Source organism: Chiloscyllium plagiosum, unplaced genomic scaffold (genome assembly GCF_037043375.1).
Source record: "Chiloscyllium plagiosum isolate Xiang-an unplaced genomic scaffold, Cpla_swu_hap1 HiC_scaffold_44, whole genome shotgun sequence".
NCBI lineage: Eukaryota > Metazoa > Chordata > Chondrichthyes > Orectolobiformes > Hemiscylliidae > Chiloscyllium > Chiloscyllium plagiosum.
In genome coordinates, this window is record NW_028270182.1 from 3,534,843 (window position 1) to 3,552,791 (window position 17,949).

General features: G+C 41.9%; 1 protein-coding gene across 4 annotated transcripts in view; it reads left to right on the plus strand.

The window, feature by feature from the left end:
- acadvl (acyl-CoA dehydrogenase very long chain) overlaps nucleotides 1-17,392 on the plus strand; it is an 80,602-nt gene extending 63,210 nt beyond the window's left edge. For 3 of the 4 annotated variants that reach the window (XM_087982692.1, XM_043683347.2, XM_087982694.1), the window contains 6 exons: nucleotides 1,078-1,175; nucleotides 2,623-2,695; nucleotides 6,394-6,466; nucleotides 6,836-6,908; nucleotides 14,251-14,326; nucleotides 15,264-17,392. In XM_087982692.1, the coding sequence (XP_087838818.1) occupies nucleotides 1,078-1,175; nucleotides 2,623-2,695; nucleotides 6,394-6,466; nucleotides 6,836-6,908; nucleotides 14,251-14,326; nucleotides 15,264-15,401 (531 nt within the window). In that variant the 3' untranslated portion in view covers nucleotides 15,402-17,392. The remainder of the gene's footprint in view (nucleotides 1-1,077; nucleotides 1,176-2,622; nucleotides 2,696-6,393; nucleotides 6,467-6,835; nucleotides 6,909-14,250; nucleotides 14,327-15,263) is intronic. The other variant, XM_087982693.1, reaches the window with a different exon arrangement.
- Nucleotides 17,393-17,949: the final 557 nt, after the last annotated feature.

Below are 17,949 nucleotides of genomic sequence, written 5' to 3' on the forward strand. Positions count from 1 at the left end.
GTTGAAATTAGAAGGCCAGAAAGAGAGAGAGTCTGTTCACAGTCCACTGCTGAACTCCCATGTAGTTCTGGGCTGAACTGCTCAGATAGAGAGCTGACCACTCCCCTTTCATTATACAGATCACTTCTAAAACATGACCACTTTGGCCTGAAGTCTCATCTGTTTACATATAAGCAAAAGGCCTCTCAAAATCTTTTTCATCTCTGTACCAAACCAGTGTAATTGGAGCCTGGCCCGTTTACGACCCCTCTGAAAAAAAGCAAGGACTCAGTATCCTAGAGAAAAGGATCAGCTTTTAGAAAAAAGGGGATCAGCTTTGTGACAAAATGCACGAATGTGAAATTTTAATCAGCCGTAAAAATTTATACTGCCACAATCCTGTTGGCTCGAAATTTAGCATTCGTGCATTTGTCCTAAAGAGTGCAACATGACCAACTTTGGCAAGGTGTCGCTCTCTTCTTAGGAACAATTATCCAGAGTATCTGTGATTATAGATTAGTGGTGCTGGAAAAGCACAGCAGGTCAGGCAGCATCTGAGGCCTGCTGTGCTTTTCCAGCACCTCTAATCTAGACTCTGATCTCCAGCATCTGCAGTCCTCACTTTTGCCTGTCTGTGATTATAGATGCAGGGTTTTGTTTCCAAAGTAGAGAAAAAGGATAACTGAATGGGTGGATAGGAGTGTGCAGAGGTTTGCAATGCTGGGGACCAGAAATCTAAGTCAGTGGAGATATTTCTGAAAGTATAGAAAAGCAGTGAGATTTTACATGCTTCAAGATTGCCCTGTTCTTTTGTCTATGTACTATCCGCATGTAACCAAATCAGTACTGACCTCCCTTGCTGGCCTAATTGTCATCTTGGTCACTAATACCACCTCTATCCTCATCCCAAGCATTGGACCTTCTCAAATTCCTACCTGTTAGATCTATTTCAGTAATGACCTGACATTTGCATGATGTATACTTTCAAGCATTTAGTCAAAGTCTATTTCCTTTTCTGCCTGTTGAAGCATTTTGACATGTTTTTAATATAAAAGCAGTCACTCAGACTGATTGGTATCCTTGCTTTTTATCATGCAGACCACTGGGAATCGCCTAAAAGGACTGCAGACGGCACTGAAGAATCCCATCGAAAATGCCAGTCTGTTAATGAGTGAAATCAGCAAGCGGGCACGAAGGTTACTGACTCCGCACTGCTTCCAGTGGCCAGTTCAAACTCATCGTCAAAGACAAACCATTTCTTTAATTTTCCCATACCTTATCCTCTCCTATGAGCACGTTCTGAGGCAGTGACCCTCCATACCCTCAGTATGGATCCTCTGACAATGCAAAGCTTCCTCCGTACTGACCCTCTGACAGTGTGACGTTCCCTCAGCATTGACTCTCTGAGAGTACAGCTCTCCTTCAGTACTGACCCTCCGAGAATACTGACCCTCTGAGAGTCTGGCACTCCTTTGGCACTAACCCTGCAACAGTGCAGCACTCAATATGTATGCTGACTCTCCAATAGTGCAACAGTCTCTGAGCACTGATCCTTAGACAGTGCCATCCCACCTTAATGCTGACCCTCCGACAGTGCAACATTCCCTCAACACTGATCCTCCAACATAGCGCTCCCTCAGCACTGACCCCCCAATGGTGCAGGACTCTCTTAACACTGACCCTCTGACAGTGCAGCTGTCTCAGCGCTGACCCTCTGACATTGCACCTTTCATTCAGGATTGCACTGGGGGTGTCTGTCTGTATATGTGTTCATGTCTTTGTAGTGCTGCCTGAAGTCTCAACTTTCTGACAGAAAAGGAAGTGTTTGCCATTGTGGCATGGCTTGATCTTCTTAAGATTACATTCATTGATAAATGTAATAATTCGGGTTCTAATTGAACTCGGTGATGGGTCCAATGTCATCTTTTTCTAAAGCAAAGTGTTTCGGTCAGAATGAGATTCTCTGATAGCTTGATTGTAACTGCCCTCATCTAGTAGCTGGGAGTCATGGAGGAATCTGTATGTTGGTCCCCTAGAGCCTTGAAAGAGTCTGTTCAAACTCCATTCTGTGGTGGGTTTGCTGATTGTAGCTTGTTAGTGATCGGGAACTGCGCAAGGGCACTATTGAATCAAGAGGATACGTTATATCTCTGCACTTGGGAACCTGCAGAAGTCCCTAGTTTCTTCTCCATGACAGTATAAATTGTTGTTCCCTTTGAAATCTGGCATTCTGTCTGTGTCCTGATGACTGCAAGGTGCAAGCGTGGACAATATGTCTCTCTTTGCACTGATCCCAAAAGCCTCATAAAAACAAATGATAAACTATATGAGGATTAAGGAACAAAGTCAAAACCAGTCAGGATACCCATTTGGGATTGCTGTCCAGTGCTCCTATAGACCTCCTTTGGCTTTAATACCTTGTCATGATTAAAGAGCTGATAATATCATTTCCAGATCTGATGTATGGTGTGGTGGTTGAACGGTCTCTGACATGGATAAGTGCTCCTGTAAAGGGTGAAGGGAAGCAAGTAAATTAATCTGCACTGCCTGTCCAGTACTCTAGCATTAGGACTGTGGGATGAAGTGTGAGCATGAGGCTCTTTCCTTCCTGATTCTGTCTCTTTGTTTTCCTCTTTGTTGCAGGAAGGTTGGGCTTAGTACAGGCATGAGCCTGAGTAACAGTGTACATCCAGAACTGAAGCAAAGCGGAGAACTGGTGAGTACACTACTCACAGAAGCGCTATTTATACACATACTACCTGAAAGCAGTTCATTTGACACATAGGAACAGCAGAAGGCTATTGAATCTGTTGTGCCTACTCTACCGCTCATATGATCATAGTACAGGAAAGTGGTATTGAGACACTATCTTCAAATCTGTTGGTATCATTATTTTTAAGAAGCATATCAGTTTCTGCATTGAACATGCTCAATGCTTGAGTTTACATAGCTTCTGGAGTGGAGAATTACAAAAATTCATCCTTCTCTAAGTGAAGAAATTTCCCCTAATCCATTTCCTGAATGGCCTGCCCTTATTTTGAGACCATGGCCCCTGGGTCGAGACTCACCTGCCATAGGCTTCATCCAACCAACTCCCACCCTCTAAGAATTTTGTAGGTTTCAATTAAACACTACAGAAAAACAGGCCCAGTTCTGTTAATTTCCTTTCATAAAATCTTGCAAGGAGTTCCTCCAGTGAACCTCCATTACACCCCCTTTAAGGCAGATATATCCTTCCTTACATAAGGACACTAAAACTGAGTAACTCAGTTATTCACTGGATGAATCTACAGGTCTTCTGGTCTCAGGGCTTGAACCACGTGAGAGAGAACCAGAACAGACCATTATCAGGAATGGAAGAAAGAAAGAATGAATAGCACTGTTCACACCTCATTGGCCCAAGAATGACTCCCAGCCATTATAGTTGTTTTGCAAGGGCTGTCATTCCTGTAACCTAGGAAACATGCCCCCTCAGCAATGTGATAAGCATCAGATCATGTTTTTAGTGATCAGATACAGATTGGTCCCAGGACATCAGGGAGAATTCCATTATTCATTGAGGTAGTGGCCATTAACATCAATCCAAGAGGAAAGGTGCAGCCTCAGTTTAATGTCCTATCCAATTCATGGTACCTCTGTCAGTGTAGCACTCCGTCAGTGCTCTAGATTTTTGGCTCAAGTCACGAAAATGGGATTTAAGGCCACAAGATAATGACTACAAAGAAGAGGTGGCACGGTGGCACAGTGGTTAGCACTGCTGCCTCACAGCGCCAGAGACCTGGGTTCAATTCCCACCTCAGGCGACTGACTGTGTGGAGTTTGCACGTTCTCCCCGTGTCTGCGTGGGTTTCCTCCGGGTGCTCCGGTTTCCTCCCACAGTCACAAAGATGTGCAGGGCCAGGTGAATTGGCCACGCTAAATTGCCCGTAGTGTTAGGTAAGGGGTAAATGTAGGGGTATGGGTGGGTTTCGCTTCGGCGGGTCGGTGTGGACTTGTTGGGCCGAAGGGCCTGTTTCCACACTGTAATGTAATCTAATCTAAGAGCTTTCCTCCTCTAATGTACAGCGATTTTAAATTCTGAATTACACTTACTTACGAACAGATGGTTCTTTAAAACTTAAAAATGTGATTTTTCTTTTTGTAGTGGAGAGTTAGTATGCATTCTGAAGTAGCAGAATGAGTAGCAGGTTCTTATTTTAAAAAGTCATAGTCTCCTCTGAAACAAACTTGTCAGTGAAACAAATAAGTTTCCTGATGAAAACTTTGCTGAACTTCCCCTTTGCTTACCAAACACCACCTCCCCCTATGTTGATGGTAATATAGGGCAGAATTTATTGCTCTTAATTTCTGTTACTATATAATATTCAGTTTCTTCTAACCCACCTTATACTAATTAACTTTTTGTGAGTCACCTTTGGTGTAAGTTCAGTGTCACCAGTTAAAATATTTAATGTGGTTACTGGGGTTGGGGAAGGGGCAGTCCTATTCAATCCCCTTCACTCATTTGACTTTTCAAATATTATAAAAGCTGGGTATTTTAATCTGACTCAAATCACATCATCTTCAAGTCAGATTGGTAGCAAGCTTCCTTATACCACTCTCAAACAGTGAGGTTTGAATATTAAGATTATACAGGATTATTAAGGGGTGGCACGGTGGCTCAGTGGTTAGCACTGCTGCCTCACAGCACCAGGGACCGATTCCCCCCTCAGGTGACTGTGCAGTCTCCACACAGACATTCTCCCCGTGTCTGTGTGGGTTTCCTCCAGGTGCTCTGGTTTCCTCCCACAATCCAAAGATGTGCAGGTCAGGTTAATTGGCCATGCTAAATTGCCTATAGTATTAGGTGCATTAGTCAGGGGTAAATATAGGGTAAGGGAATGGGTCTGGGTGGGTTACTCTCCATAGGGTCAATGTGGACTTGTTGGGTCAAAGGGCCTGTTTCCATACTGTAAGTAATCTAATCTAATCTAATCTAATCTAATCTAATCTAATCTAATCTAATCTCTTCTTGAATCTTCCCTCCCCAGTTCTCCAATCCATTCCTACAGTATAGAACACAAAACGGTACAGCATAGGAAGAGGCCCTTCAGCACATCATGTCAGTGCAGACCATAATACCGTTCTAAACTTATTCTGTCTACCTGCAAATGATTGTTATCCCTCTATTCTCTGCCTCTTCATGTGTTTGACTAAATGCCTCTTAAATATTGCTCTTGTATCTGCTGTTACCACCTCCCCTGGCAGCATATTCCAGACACCTACCACCCTCTGTTTTAAAAAAAAAACCTTGCCTAGCGCATCTTATTTAAACTTTCCCCCCTCACTTTAAATCCATGCTCCCTGATACTTGACATTTTCACCCTCGGAAAAAGACTCTGACTAATCCACCCTATCCATGCCTCCCATTATTTTATATACATCTATCAGGTTGCCTCACAGCCTCCAACACTCTAGCAAAAACAATCCCAGTTTGTCCAACCTCTCCTTGTAGCCAATACACTCTGATTGAGGCAACATCCAGTAAGTCTCATTTGCACTTTCTTCCAAAGTCTCCACATCCTTTCTATAGTGTGGAGACCAGATGCACAGAGCTGCAAGCACTGATGAGAAAGTAGTTTCTTTCCAACTCATTTAGTCACTTCAAATTGGTCCCCCTTAATCTTCTACCCACCAAGGGAATACAAGCCTACTCTGCAATTTAGTGTCATTATTTAATCCTTTCAGTACTGGATCGTTCTGGTTAATTTGCTCTGCTCCCTCTACAATGACCTTAGCACCTTCCTGATGATGCAGGGTCCAGCATTTGAACCCAATAGGGTCTCCGCAGAGCTCTATATCAATAGGAATATCACTTTCCCCTGTTTGTAGTCCAGCCCCCATGTGATTAAAGACCAATAGGTCAAAACTATACTTTTTGATCAAAATTACAGTGTGCCAGGGTCCTGCTATCTGAGGAGAAATTATTTAAAAAGTGGGCTTCTATACCCCCAAAAAGATAGAAGACCACGGAATGATTTGATTAAGGATTTTGTAAGGAACTGATAGGGTCAAGAAACGTTTTCCATTGGCTGGAGTTAAGGAAATGGGACAAAACCTTAAAGTCAGGGGCCAGTTTAAAAATATTTAGCCATGTAATAGTTAGCAAGTCTGTGGACCTCCACCCCACACAGAAAGCTCAATTAATAATTTTAAATTGGAGATGGATAGATTATTGCTAGACAAAGGAGTTGAAGAATATAGAATTAATACATGTGGATGGAGTTGGTATAGATTTTGGCAAAGGTCTCATTAAATAAGTAGTATCATCTTGAGGAGTTAAGTGGCCCCCTCCACTTCCTGTGTGCTGTTCATTTACTGGTCTAATATTACAAAGTGTGCCTTTTGAATGACCATGGCTTTGTTTGTTAACAGGCAGTGAAAGCTATTGAAAAATTTGGTGGCTGTACAGAAGATTTGCTGTTGAAATATGGCAAGAGAATTGTAGGTGAGAACAGTTGTTAAATGTGAGGTTTAAAGTTGCATGGACATTGTGATAAAAAGAGAGGCTGATATTGTATTCTTCCATAAAATTTCCATTTTATTTTTGCTGATGGCTAGTACTCATCAGTACTGACCTTCTGACAATGCCGCCACTCCCTCTGCATTGACCCTCCAACAGTCTGCTGATCCTTTGTGCTATCCTGGTACAGTCAGCTTGGATTATCTGCTAATGTCTTTAATGAGGCTTGAACACCAACCTCGACTCAACAGGAAGAATGCCAGTGATTAAGCTAGGTTGATACAACCTCTCTGCAGAGCATTATTGGTGTACCTTGAGCAGTTTCTAACACTGTTGTTTTGTGTGATTTTACAGATGAACAGTTCCTGCTGAAAAGGGTAGCAGATAGTGCCATTGACTTGTATGCCATGGTAGTTGTTCTCTCCCGGTAAGTACTTTGCAGTGAAGATGCAGTTGATTCACATGTTCATGCTTTCCTTTTTGCAAGTGCTGTGCATGACATGAAATACAGACACCACTTGCAACTATTGCTGAATTCTGGGGTGGTGAGAAGTAAATTTGGTGTGAATCCTATTTTTGAAATTTGCTTCAAAAAGACTCATGATGAGCATCTCTTCATTCAGACAGGAGAAAAATCCAGGCTTCTAAGGCAACGTGGGCTTTCAAATTCATCTCCATAATTTGAGTAGGTTACAATAATGTTACATCTTTAATGTATTAAACGATCCAAGGCACTTCAAAAGTGTATTATGAAATAGAACAAGTCATCATGAGGATATTGGATCAACTGACGTAAAATTTGATCAAAGAGTTGGGTTTTAAGGAGCATCTCAAAAGGATGAAATTGAGGTGCAGAGGCAGAAAGGTGTAAGGAGCTGTTAGAAATTCCAGAACTTGGAGGCAACTGCAGGTATAGCACCAGTGGTGGAGCAATTAAGGTAGCCAGGAAAGATCTAAAGAAAGAGCTGAGAAGAGAAAGGAGGGGGCGTGAGAAGTTGCTGCCGGATAGGGTCAGAGAAAACCCTGGAGCTTTCTACAGGTATATAAGGGATAAAAGAATGACTAGAGTAAGATTAGGGCCAATCAAGGACAGGAGTGGGAAGTTGTGTGTGGAGTCAGAGGAGATGGAGAAGCGCTAAATGAATATTTTTTGTCAGTATTTACACTGGAAAAAGACAATGTTGTTGAGGAGAATACTGAGAAACAGGCTACGAGACTACATGGGAATGAGGAACACAAGGAGGAGGTGTTAGAAATTCTGGAAAGTTTGTGAAAATAGATAAATCCCCTGGGCTGGATGGGACTTATCCTAGGATTCTCTGGGAAGCCAGAGAGGAGATTACCGAGCCTTTGGGTTTGATCTTTATGTTGTCATTGTCTACAGGAACAGTACCAGAAGACTGGAGGATAGCAAATGTTGTTCCCTTTTTCAAGAAGGGCAGCAGATACAACCCTGGTAATTATAGACCAGTGAGCCTTACTTTGGTTGTGGGTAAAGTGTTGGAAAAGGTTATAAGAGATAGGATTTATAATCATCTTGAAAGGAATAAGTTGTTTAGGGATAGTCAGCATGGTTTTGTGAAGGGCCTCACAAACCTTAGAGTTGAGAAGGTGACCAAACAGGTGGATGAGGGTACATCAGTTGTGGTGTATATGGATTTCAGTAAGGTGTTTGGTAAGGTTCCCCACGGTAGGCTATTGTACAAAATACAAAGACATGGGATTGATTTAGCAGTTCAGATCAGATATTGGCCAGCTGAAACAAGACAGAGGGTGGTGGTTGATGAGAAATATTCATCCTAGAGTTCAGATACTAGTGGTGTACCGCAAGGATCTGTTTTGAGTCCACTGCTGTTCATCATTTTTATAAATGACCCGGATGAAGGTATAGCAAGGTGGGTTAGTAAATTTGCGGATGACACTAAAGTCGGTACAGTTGTGGATTGAGCCGAAGAATGTTATAGGCTACAGAGGGACATAAGTACGCTGCAGAGCTGGGCTGAGAGATGGCAAATGGAGATTAATGCAGAAAAGGGTGAGATAATTCACTTTGGAAGGAATAACAGGAATGCAGAGTACTGGGCGAATGGTAAGATTCTTGGTAGTGTGGATAAGCAGAGAAATCTTGGTGTCCATATACAAAGATCCCTCAAAGTTGCTACCCAAGTTGATGGGGTTGTTAAAAAGCATACACTGTGTTAGCTTTTATTAGTAGAGGGATTGAGTTTTGGAACCATAAGGTCATGCTGCAGCTGTACAAAACTCTGATGCAGCCAGACTTGGAATATTGCGTGCAGTTCTGGTCACCGCATTATTGGAAGGATGGGAAAGCTTTGGAAAGGGTTCAGAGGAGACTTACTAGCATGTTGCCTGGTATGGAGGGGAAGTCTTACAACTTGAGGGACTTGAGGCTGTTTTTGTTAGAGAGAAGAAGGGTGAGATGTAACTTAATTGAGACATACAAGATAATCAGAGGGTTAGATTGGGCGGACAGTGAGAGCCTTTTTCCTCAGATAGTATGGCTAGGACAAAGGGGCATAGCTTCAAATTGAGGGGTGGTAGATATAAGACAGATGTCAGAGATAGTTTCTTTACTCCGTGAGCAGTAGGGGCATGAAACACACTGCCTGCAAAGTAGTAGACTCACCAACTTTACAGGCATTTAAATGCTCATTGGATAGGCATATGGACGAGAATGGAATAGTGTAGGATAGATGGACTTCGGATCGGTTTCACAGGATGGTGCAACGTCGAGGGCTGAAGGGCCTGTACTGCGCTGTAATGTTCTATGTCTAATTAAGATCGGGAAGCTCGAGACCAGTGAGATGAGCGCACAGGATCCCAGAGAATTATTAGTCTGGAGAAAGTAACAGAGAACAGGGTCAAGCAAAGCCATGGAAGATTTTGGAAACAATGTCAAGAATGGCGAAGAAACAGCACAGTAGAACAGGACTTGGTGCAAGTCATGACATGGGCAGCTAACATTTGGATGATGTAAGTGTACAGAGAGTCAACCATAAAACATAGGAGCAGAAGACCTTTCAGCCCATTGAGTTTGCTCTGACATTCAATGAGATCATGGTTGATCTGAAACTCTCAGCTCAGCTTTTCTGTTTTTTTTATCTCATTACCCTCAATCCCCTTACTGATCAGAAATCTAAAGACTCAGCGATGGAGATCCACCTGTTTCACATTTTGTCGCATCCCTTTTTGGAAATGTTGTACATGTCTTCAATATACTTAATGACTCACCCTCAACATCCCTCTGCGGCAAAGAATTCCATTGATTCACTACGCTCTGACAAAGAAATTCCACCTCATCTCTGTTTTACATGTGTGACTCCTTAATCCAAGATTATATATTTTGGGATGTAGGTTTGCTCGCTGAGCTATTGGTTTGATATCCAGACGTTTCATTACCTGGCTAGGTAACATCATCAGTGGCGACCTCCAAGTGAAGCAAAGCTGTTGTCTCCTGCTTTCTATTTATATCTTTCTCCTGGATGGGGTTCCTGGGGTTTGCGGTGATGTCATTTCTGTTCGTTTTCTGAGGGGTTGATAGATGGCATCTAGATCTATGTGTTTGTTTATGGCGTTGTGGGTGGAGTGCCAGGCCTCTAGGAATTCTCTGGCATGTCTTTGCTTAGCCTGTCCCAGGATAGATGTGTTATCCCAGTCGAAATGGTGTTTTTTTTCAATGAGCCACCACACACTGCAGCATAGGCGAACTTCGGAAAACAGAGGAGAACCACCTATAGAACGTATTCAAGAAGAACGGATACTCAAAAAATACAGTCCGCAGATTCCTCAAGAACAAACCACGACAAGCAGACCAAACATAGCCAGAAACCCTAACCACCTTTCCATACATCAAAGAAGTTTCAGAAATGACAGCCAGACTACTAAGACCCCTCAGAATCCTAGTAGCACACAAACCCACCAACACTCTCAAACAAAAACTAACAAACTTAAAAGACCCAGTACAACCCATGAACAAAACCAACGTCATCTTCAAAATTCCATGCAAGGACTGCCACAAACACTACGTAGGACAAACAGGAAGAAAGTTAGCCACCAGGATACACGAACACCAGCTAGCCACAAAAAGACACGACCCTCTCTCCCTCGTAGCCCTACACACGGATGAAAAAAGACCACCATTTCGACTGGGACAACACATCTATCCTGGGACAGGCTAAGCAAAGACATGCCAGAGAATTCCTAGAGGCCTGGCACTCCACCCACAATGCCATAAACACATAGATCTAGATGCCATCTATCAACCCCTCAGAAAACGAACAGAAATGACATCACCGCGAACCCCATCCAGGAGAAAGATATAAATAGATAGCAGGAGACAACAGCTTCGCTTCACTTGGAGGTCGCCACTGATGATGTTACCTAGCCAGGTCTGGATATCAAACCTACAGCTCAGCGAGCAAACCTACACCCTAAACCTCAACCTGAGCTACAAATCTTGCATTATATATTTTGGTCCTAGATTCTTCCAATACATCTGGTTCATTAATGTCCTTTAGGGAAGGAAAATGCTATCCTTCCCTGATCTAGCCTACATGTGGCTCCAGACTCTCAGCAATGTGGTGAACTAAGGTCACCTCTCATTCTTCTAAACTCTAATGAGTACAGGCCAAACCTACTCAACCTCGCCTCATAAAATATTCCCTCCATACGCAGGATCAGCCTAATGAGCCTTCTCTGGATACGTCCAGTACAGTTATGTAATTCCTTAGATAAGGGAATTAAACTGGTTTCAGTATTTCAGTTGAGGTCTGACTCATGCTTTGTATAGTTATAGGGAGACCTCTCTTAGTTTTATATTCAATTCCTTTTAAACTAAAGGCTAGTGTTCTATTTGGCGTTCCTACTATTTTCTGAACTTGGATATTAGATTAGATTTTTTTTTTTAAATGTGCATGGGCTCCCAAATCCCTCAATGCTGTAGATTTCTGCAGTCTTTCTCCATTTCTATAATATTGAGCTTCTGTATTCTTCCTGCCAAAGTGCATAATATCACATTTTCCCACATTACATGCCATGTGCCAAGTTTTTGTCGACCAACTTAACCTGTCTATATCCCTCTGCAGACACTTGGTGTCATTCTCACCACTTGCTTCCTACCTATTTTTGTGACTTTTGCAAACTTGTCAACAGTTCATTAATATACCTCATCCAGGTAATTAATATAAATCATAAATAATAGAATATGAAAGAGCAAAAAAGGGTCTGTTGCAATAGGTTTTGCCTAGAGGTAATAAAGGCAAGAATATAGAGTGCAGATGACAGGAATTAAGACAACATGAATTGTTCAATAGTATTTTCTGTATCAGAGTAGGCCAGCAGTGAATAATTATTCCAGGTGAAACAGTAAACCAAAGTCCTATTTCTTACCTCCAGTTGATGGAAAGGAATGGCAGGACAGCTCATCCCAGTGGCCTCTATCATTCAACCAACATTGTTTTACTTTTCGGAGACCTTGTTTTACATACATAGACTGCCTTTGTTTTTATTCACTTGTGGGACGTGGGTGTGACTAGTTGGGCCAGCATTTGTTGCCCATCCCTAGGTGTCACTGAGAAGATGGTAGTGAACAGCTGCCTTGAAACCCTGTGTAGTCCATGTGCTATAGGTTTCCTGATGTTACAACGGTTCTTGTATTGCAAAACTATTTCATTGTTCGGAAAGTGCTTTGGGATGTTTTGAGGTGGTGAAAGGGGCTGTAGAAATGGAAGTCTTTTCTGTCTTCAGCTTCTAAACTCACTGTCTTATGTTCTGCACCAGCTGTCAGATAAAACCTGATTTGCCATGTGAAGACACCTCATTGGAAATGGACCCTTTATCTCCTTTCCAACCACCATCTCTGAGCCAGATTGTCCGCAGCACTTCCTCCCACACTTAACCAGTTTACCCTGTGGTTGACAACTTGCTGAGTGGAAATTTTTTTTAAGATAATATAGCTTTGAGCTACTTTTAAAAACCATTCTTTTTATTTCAAAGTGCTTTTTCTGCTTGAACTTTCCGTCAGTGGAAACAACATGTGAACCCACGATAATGTCCAAGACTGAGGAAAAATGTGCAGAATGGTTCCAGGATGAAGAACTTTAGTTCATGTGGAGAGACTGAAAAGCTGGATTGTTCTCCTCCATAGAGCAGAGAAGGTCAATGAAAGGTTTAATTGAGTTATTTGGATTACTGAGAGATTTTGATAGCAGTAAGGGGAAGCTATTTCCACAGTCAGTGAATGTTGAGTGGATTGGACCGAGAAGATCAAGTGAAATGGGGGCACAGCTACATACATCAGAAGAGTAGGGCAAAGATTAGCTTAATTAAGAGAATTGCCCACAGAACTTTCTGGTTAATGGGAAGGTTCAGTTAGACAGGCTACCTGGTAAATGGAGCTGTTAGTTACTACATTAGATAAGCTGAGGTTCTACATTCGAACATACACATTGGGAGTAGGAGAGGGCCATTTGGCCCTTTGAGACTGTTCAATAAGAGCAAGTATAATCTGGTTGTAGCCTCATCTCTTCATTCCTGTCTAACCCTGATAACCTTTAACTCTTTTGTTAATCAAGATTCTATCTATCCTTTTCTTAACAATAACTAGAAAATAAAACAAATAGCTCTTCTATAAGTAAATTGTTAAAGTCCACAATAGGATTAAGAGCGCTTAGTCTGTGGAGAAAATGAGTTCATTCTTATTCCCAGTTTATATTCTAAAATATCCGTGGACATTGTTATATTAACACTGAGCAGAAGCCTGAAAAGTAGTGATGTGAATGCTGTAGAACCATATCCTGTTTGTCACTAGTTAGAAAATGTTTTTGCTTTTTGTCAGTGTTCAGTTGCGAGAAACATTGTTTGTGAGAATAGAATGCGCGCAAGTCTCAATCCGTGTGCCTGGCTTGAGATCAGCATATATCTGGGATGTCCTCAGAGGCCCTAACTGGAAAACCCTGCATACTGTGCGTAAGTAAGTTAGGGAGACCTTGTGTATGCAGATCTGATCAGTCACCCTCCCAAAATGGGGACAGTGAGGGGTGAATATCTGGAAACAGATTAGTGTCAACCTCTTTTCAGCATTGAGCCACCAGAATACTTATCACTAAACTGAGTTCACTTCTGATCTGGTCACTGGCCTGCAGGAAGGAGGTACTGGCTCTGGGATTGATGCAATGCAGATTCACTAGAATGACAATAGGGTTTCAGTTAGGTGGGCAGGTTTATACAGATTTGAGTGTAGAAGATCAGGGAGTGATCTCATCAAGATGCTCAGGATTATTAAAGGGTTTCAAAGGTTCAGTGGAGTATTCCTTCCAGCGAGGGTGGCTGGGTTTGCAAATGGTGAGAGTCTGGTACAAGGGGGCAAAACCTTAAAATTCAAACTAGGCCCATTCAGGGTTTATATCAAGAAACATTTCCTGTCACAAAGGTGAGTGGAAATCTAGACTTTTCTCCCCTTAAGAAAAACTGTTTAGACTGAGACAGAATTGAAAATGTCAAGGCTAAGATTGGTATATTTTTGTTGGGTAAAGGGGTTAAAGGTTGCAGAACTGAGGCAGTTAGGTCAAGTTGTTCCTCAGATCTAATTGTATAGTGTATCAGTTTGGAGGGGCTGAATGGCTTCCTTCTGTCTCTGTGAAAGGTCTCCCTGAAATGTTAACCCGTCTATTTACTATTCAACCGTGTTTCTGTCTTGCTTGGTCGTGCAACATCTTTGTCTAAACTATTGTCCATTTGGTCACTCACAGGGCTTCCCGTTCTCTGAGCCAAGGTCATGCGACTGCTCAACATGAGAAACTGCTCTGTGACACCTGGTGCATTGAGGTTGGTGCTATCATTTGTGTCCACAGAACTATCTTGTGCAGACGAAACCATCATCTCTGCCTTTGTCCCCTTCAAACTCAATATTCTAGTGCTCCCTCTGGCCAGCCTTCCTTCCTTCAGTCAGATCATGGCTGACGTTTATCTTAACATTTAAATTCAGCCAATAAATCTGGAATCGAAAGCTAGTCTTAGTGATGGTGACTAGTGACTAGAATATCTGTCATTGATTGTCCTAAAAACCCTCTGGTTCACTAATGTCAAGGAAGGAAATCTGTCCAAATCTATTTTGGCCTACATGTGACTCCAGACCCAGAGCAATATGGTTGACTCTTAACTATCCTCTGAAATAAATCAGAAGTCAGGTGACGAAGGACCAGCAGTCAGAAAGCTTGCAATTTCAAATAACCCTGTTGGTCTGTAACCTGGTATTGTGTGACTTCTGACTTTGTCCATGCCAGTCCAACACTGGTACTTCCACATCATCCTCTGAAATGGCTGAGCAAGCCACTCAATTCAAGGGCAATTAGGAATGGGCAACAAATTCTGGTACAGCCAATGACATACTCATATCCTGAAAAAATAAAGTACCATCAAAAATCTACCAATCTCATTTAAATTTTCTAGCTTTTTTTATTGGAGGTGGTTTCAGATTTCTACTCCCCCTTTGATTAAGAAATGCTTCCTGACATCACACCTGAATGGACCTGCCTCCAAGTTTAAATTTCTGCTCCCTTGTTCTGGACCCTTCAATACTGGAACTAATGGTTTCTGTCTATCAATCTGATCAAATCCATTAATCATTTAGATATTACATTTAGATCATCCTTTAATCTTTTAACACCAAAGCAAATACAGACCTGAATAAGTAAAGTTATCGTATTCAGTATGAAATGACTGTACATATATTACGTTAATAAACAAGGATTTGTATTTCTAGGCATACGCTCGCATTATGGACAATCTGAATGCCCTCACTTCCAGCTCTGCCAAGCAGGCCTTCAAGAACATGCGGGCTATTTCTGCAGCGGTGGTGAGCAATGGTGGCATCGTGAATCCTCATCCCTTGGGATTTTAAAAAGGGAAACCACTCTGCCTTGCCAGATCAGAATGTAAATCCACAGTCAGATCTACTCAGGATCTAACACATCAGTCTTTAAAAATTGGAAGGTTTAATTACTGACACTGATCTCCCCTCTCCGTTTCAGACTGGGAATGCCATGATTGGTGCTGTTGCAGTTTTGAGTCCTGGAAAAGTTTTTAAGTAGCAATGCCCAAATGAATTACATTTATCCTTGCACTTGTTAACCACTAGCATTATCACTAGGGCTTTATTTAATAACAGTCTGCTTTATGGCTGACAATGGCATAGTGGTAATGTAACTGGACTAGTAATCCAGAGGCCTAGACTAATGCCCTGGGGACTTGGGTTCACATCCCACCAAAGCAGCTGGAGAATTTAAATTCAGTCAGTAGTTCTGGAGTTGAATGTCGATCACAGTCGTGGTGACCGTGACAACTATCATCAATGGTTGTAAAACCCCATCTGTGTCATTTAGAGAGGATATCCGCTGATCTTACCCAGTCTGACCTACATGTGACGCCATACCCAGAGAAATATGGTTTGCTCTTAACTACCATAAGATCAGGGATATACAACTATTGTTTGAGTCAGCAACCTTGATAGCCCATGAGAAAATGAAGGAAAAAGTATTACTGGGTACAGTCTGATAGAGGTCTGGTTACATTACCCTGCGATGTTTGAGGAGGGACAGTATATAAGGAGCTTTATTCCGTAGCTAACACTGTCCCTATACTAGGAGTGTTTGATGGGAATGTTTTACAGTGCCTGACATTCATTAATGTTCTTTACAACTATTAGACAGAGAGGAGGTATAAGGTTCTGCCAGAAGCTGCAGCAGGTTCATCATCAGTATGTTGACATTGCTGCTATTATTTGAAACTTTACCTGCAGCTTGATTCTGCTAAATATGTGGGCACTTTCTTTAAAAAATCATTCAGTCGAAGGAAGCAAGTCCAACATTCATTGTCCATCCTCAGTTGCCATAATTGGCAGTGCCATTTCAATGCAAAGTCCCGATAGTGTCTTCTATCTTTGCTGAAAATTTAGTGATTAGAGTCATTATATATTTCTCACATGAACAATGCAGGTTTAATATCTGCCAGTTTAAATCAGAAAAATAAAGACAATTGAATTGGAAGCTGAATTTACAACAAATCAACAGCTTGAACTGCAGAAATCTCTTTGCTGAAATACTTCCTGTTCTGCAAGTCTGAGTGTGCTGAGTGTGATTGGAGAGAAATAACTGGTGCCAGTGCACAGCAAGGCCTCCCTGAAAGAGCCTAATTGTTCTGTATTTTTATTGGTGTTTTAAATAGTTCTTTGCATTGCCCTGTGAACTGTAACCCACCAGCCAAAAGCAAAAAATGGTGACTCCAGGCTTCATGGGCCAGAAGCAGCCTCGCAGCCCTCTGCCCCTGAGAGATGCTGGTCATGTTCCAATCAGCAATGTTGTGTATTTGCTGGAACTTGCTAACAGTATTCATTCAAAATCCCTGATTGAAAAGGATTGGATCACCATTGCTGAAAGAAACTTAAATCGAGCACATCCTGCTCATGTAACTCTCACAAAGACTAAAACCAAACCCACCCCCAGATTCCCAATTGCTGCATTAACTTTAAGCCATACAGTTATAAACCAGGCAGAATGTGTTTATTATTAGGGTGCCTATGATTGTGATTTAGAGAGAGGAGTTTGGCCAGTACGTAAATTCATATGAACCTTTGTACAGAGATGTTGACAGGAATGAAGCAGGCAACAATTGCCCATCCTGTCCCCTGTTCATCAGAATAAGCTGCAGGTCATTGCCTGTTTGCCCAGGGAACCACTGGCCATATTCGTCCCAGAATTCAGATTTCCAACTGTGCGCACATAAATGCAAAAGAGTCTTATCATAAGATAATCAGGCAAAGAAACGCAGGACTAATCTGTCATTCTGGGAGCTGTTTGTAGTTTTAAAAGAATAAACAATTTATTATCCAATGCATTTTTGAGTCTGCTTTAACATGCTGTAAGTTCTATTGCCTCAATTTATCTTTTTATGGTTCTCTGATCAAAGAAGTTGCTTTCAGATTAGGGTTAAGCCTCTCCAAACACCATTCTCCATACATACCTCCCTGTCTGTGACATATTGCAACCCCTCAACCTGGCACCTCAATGGTAGACTCTGCTCAGGTTGTGCACTTAAGACTATGTCTATCACTGGACCACTTCATAAGGACAAGGGGGAGACCATTCAGTCCATCAAGTTTGTTTTGTCATTCAATGAGATCATGGTTGATTTGTCTCCTAATCTGTCTCTCAAGTCTAGCAAAAATCAAAATCACACAACACCAGCTTTTAACTTTGTACACCCTAGTCCAACATCGGCACCTCCAAATTGTAGCAAAAATCAGTCCATCTCAAATTAAAATTATTAATTGAGCAAGCACCTACTGATCATGAGGGAAATAGCTCTACACTTCTACCAACTTTTGAACAAAGTTTCAATGTGTTTCCTAACATGTCTCCAGAATTGTCAGTCTCTGATTTTTAGATACTCCC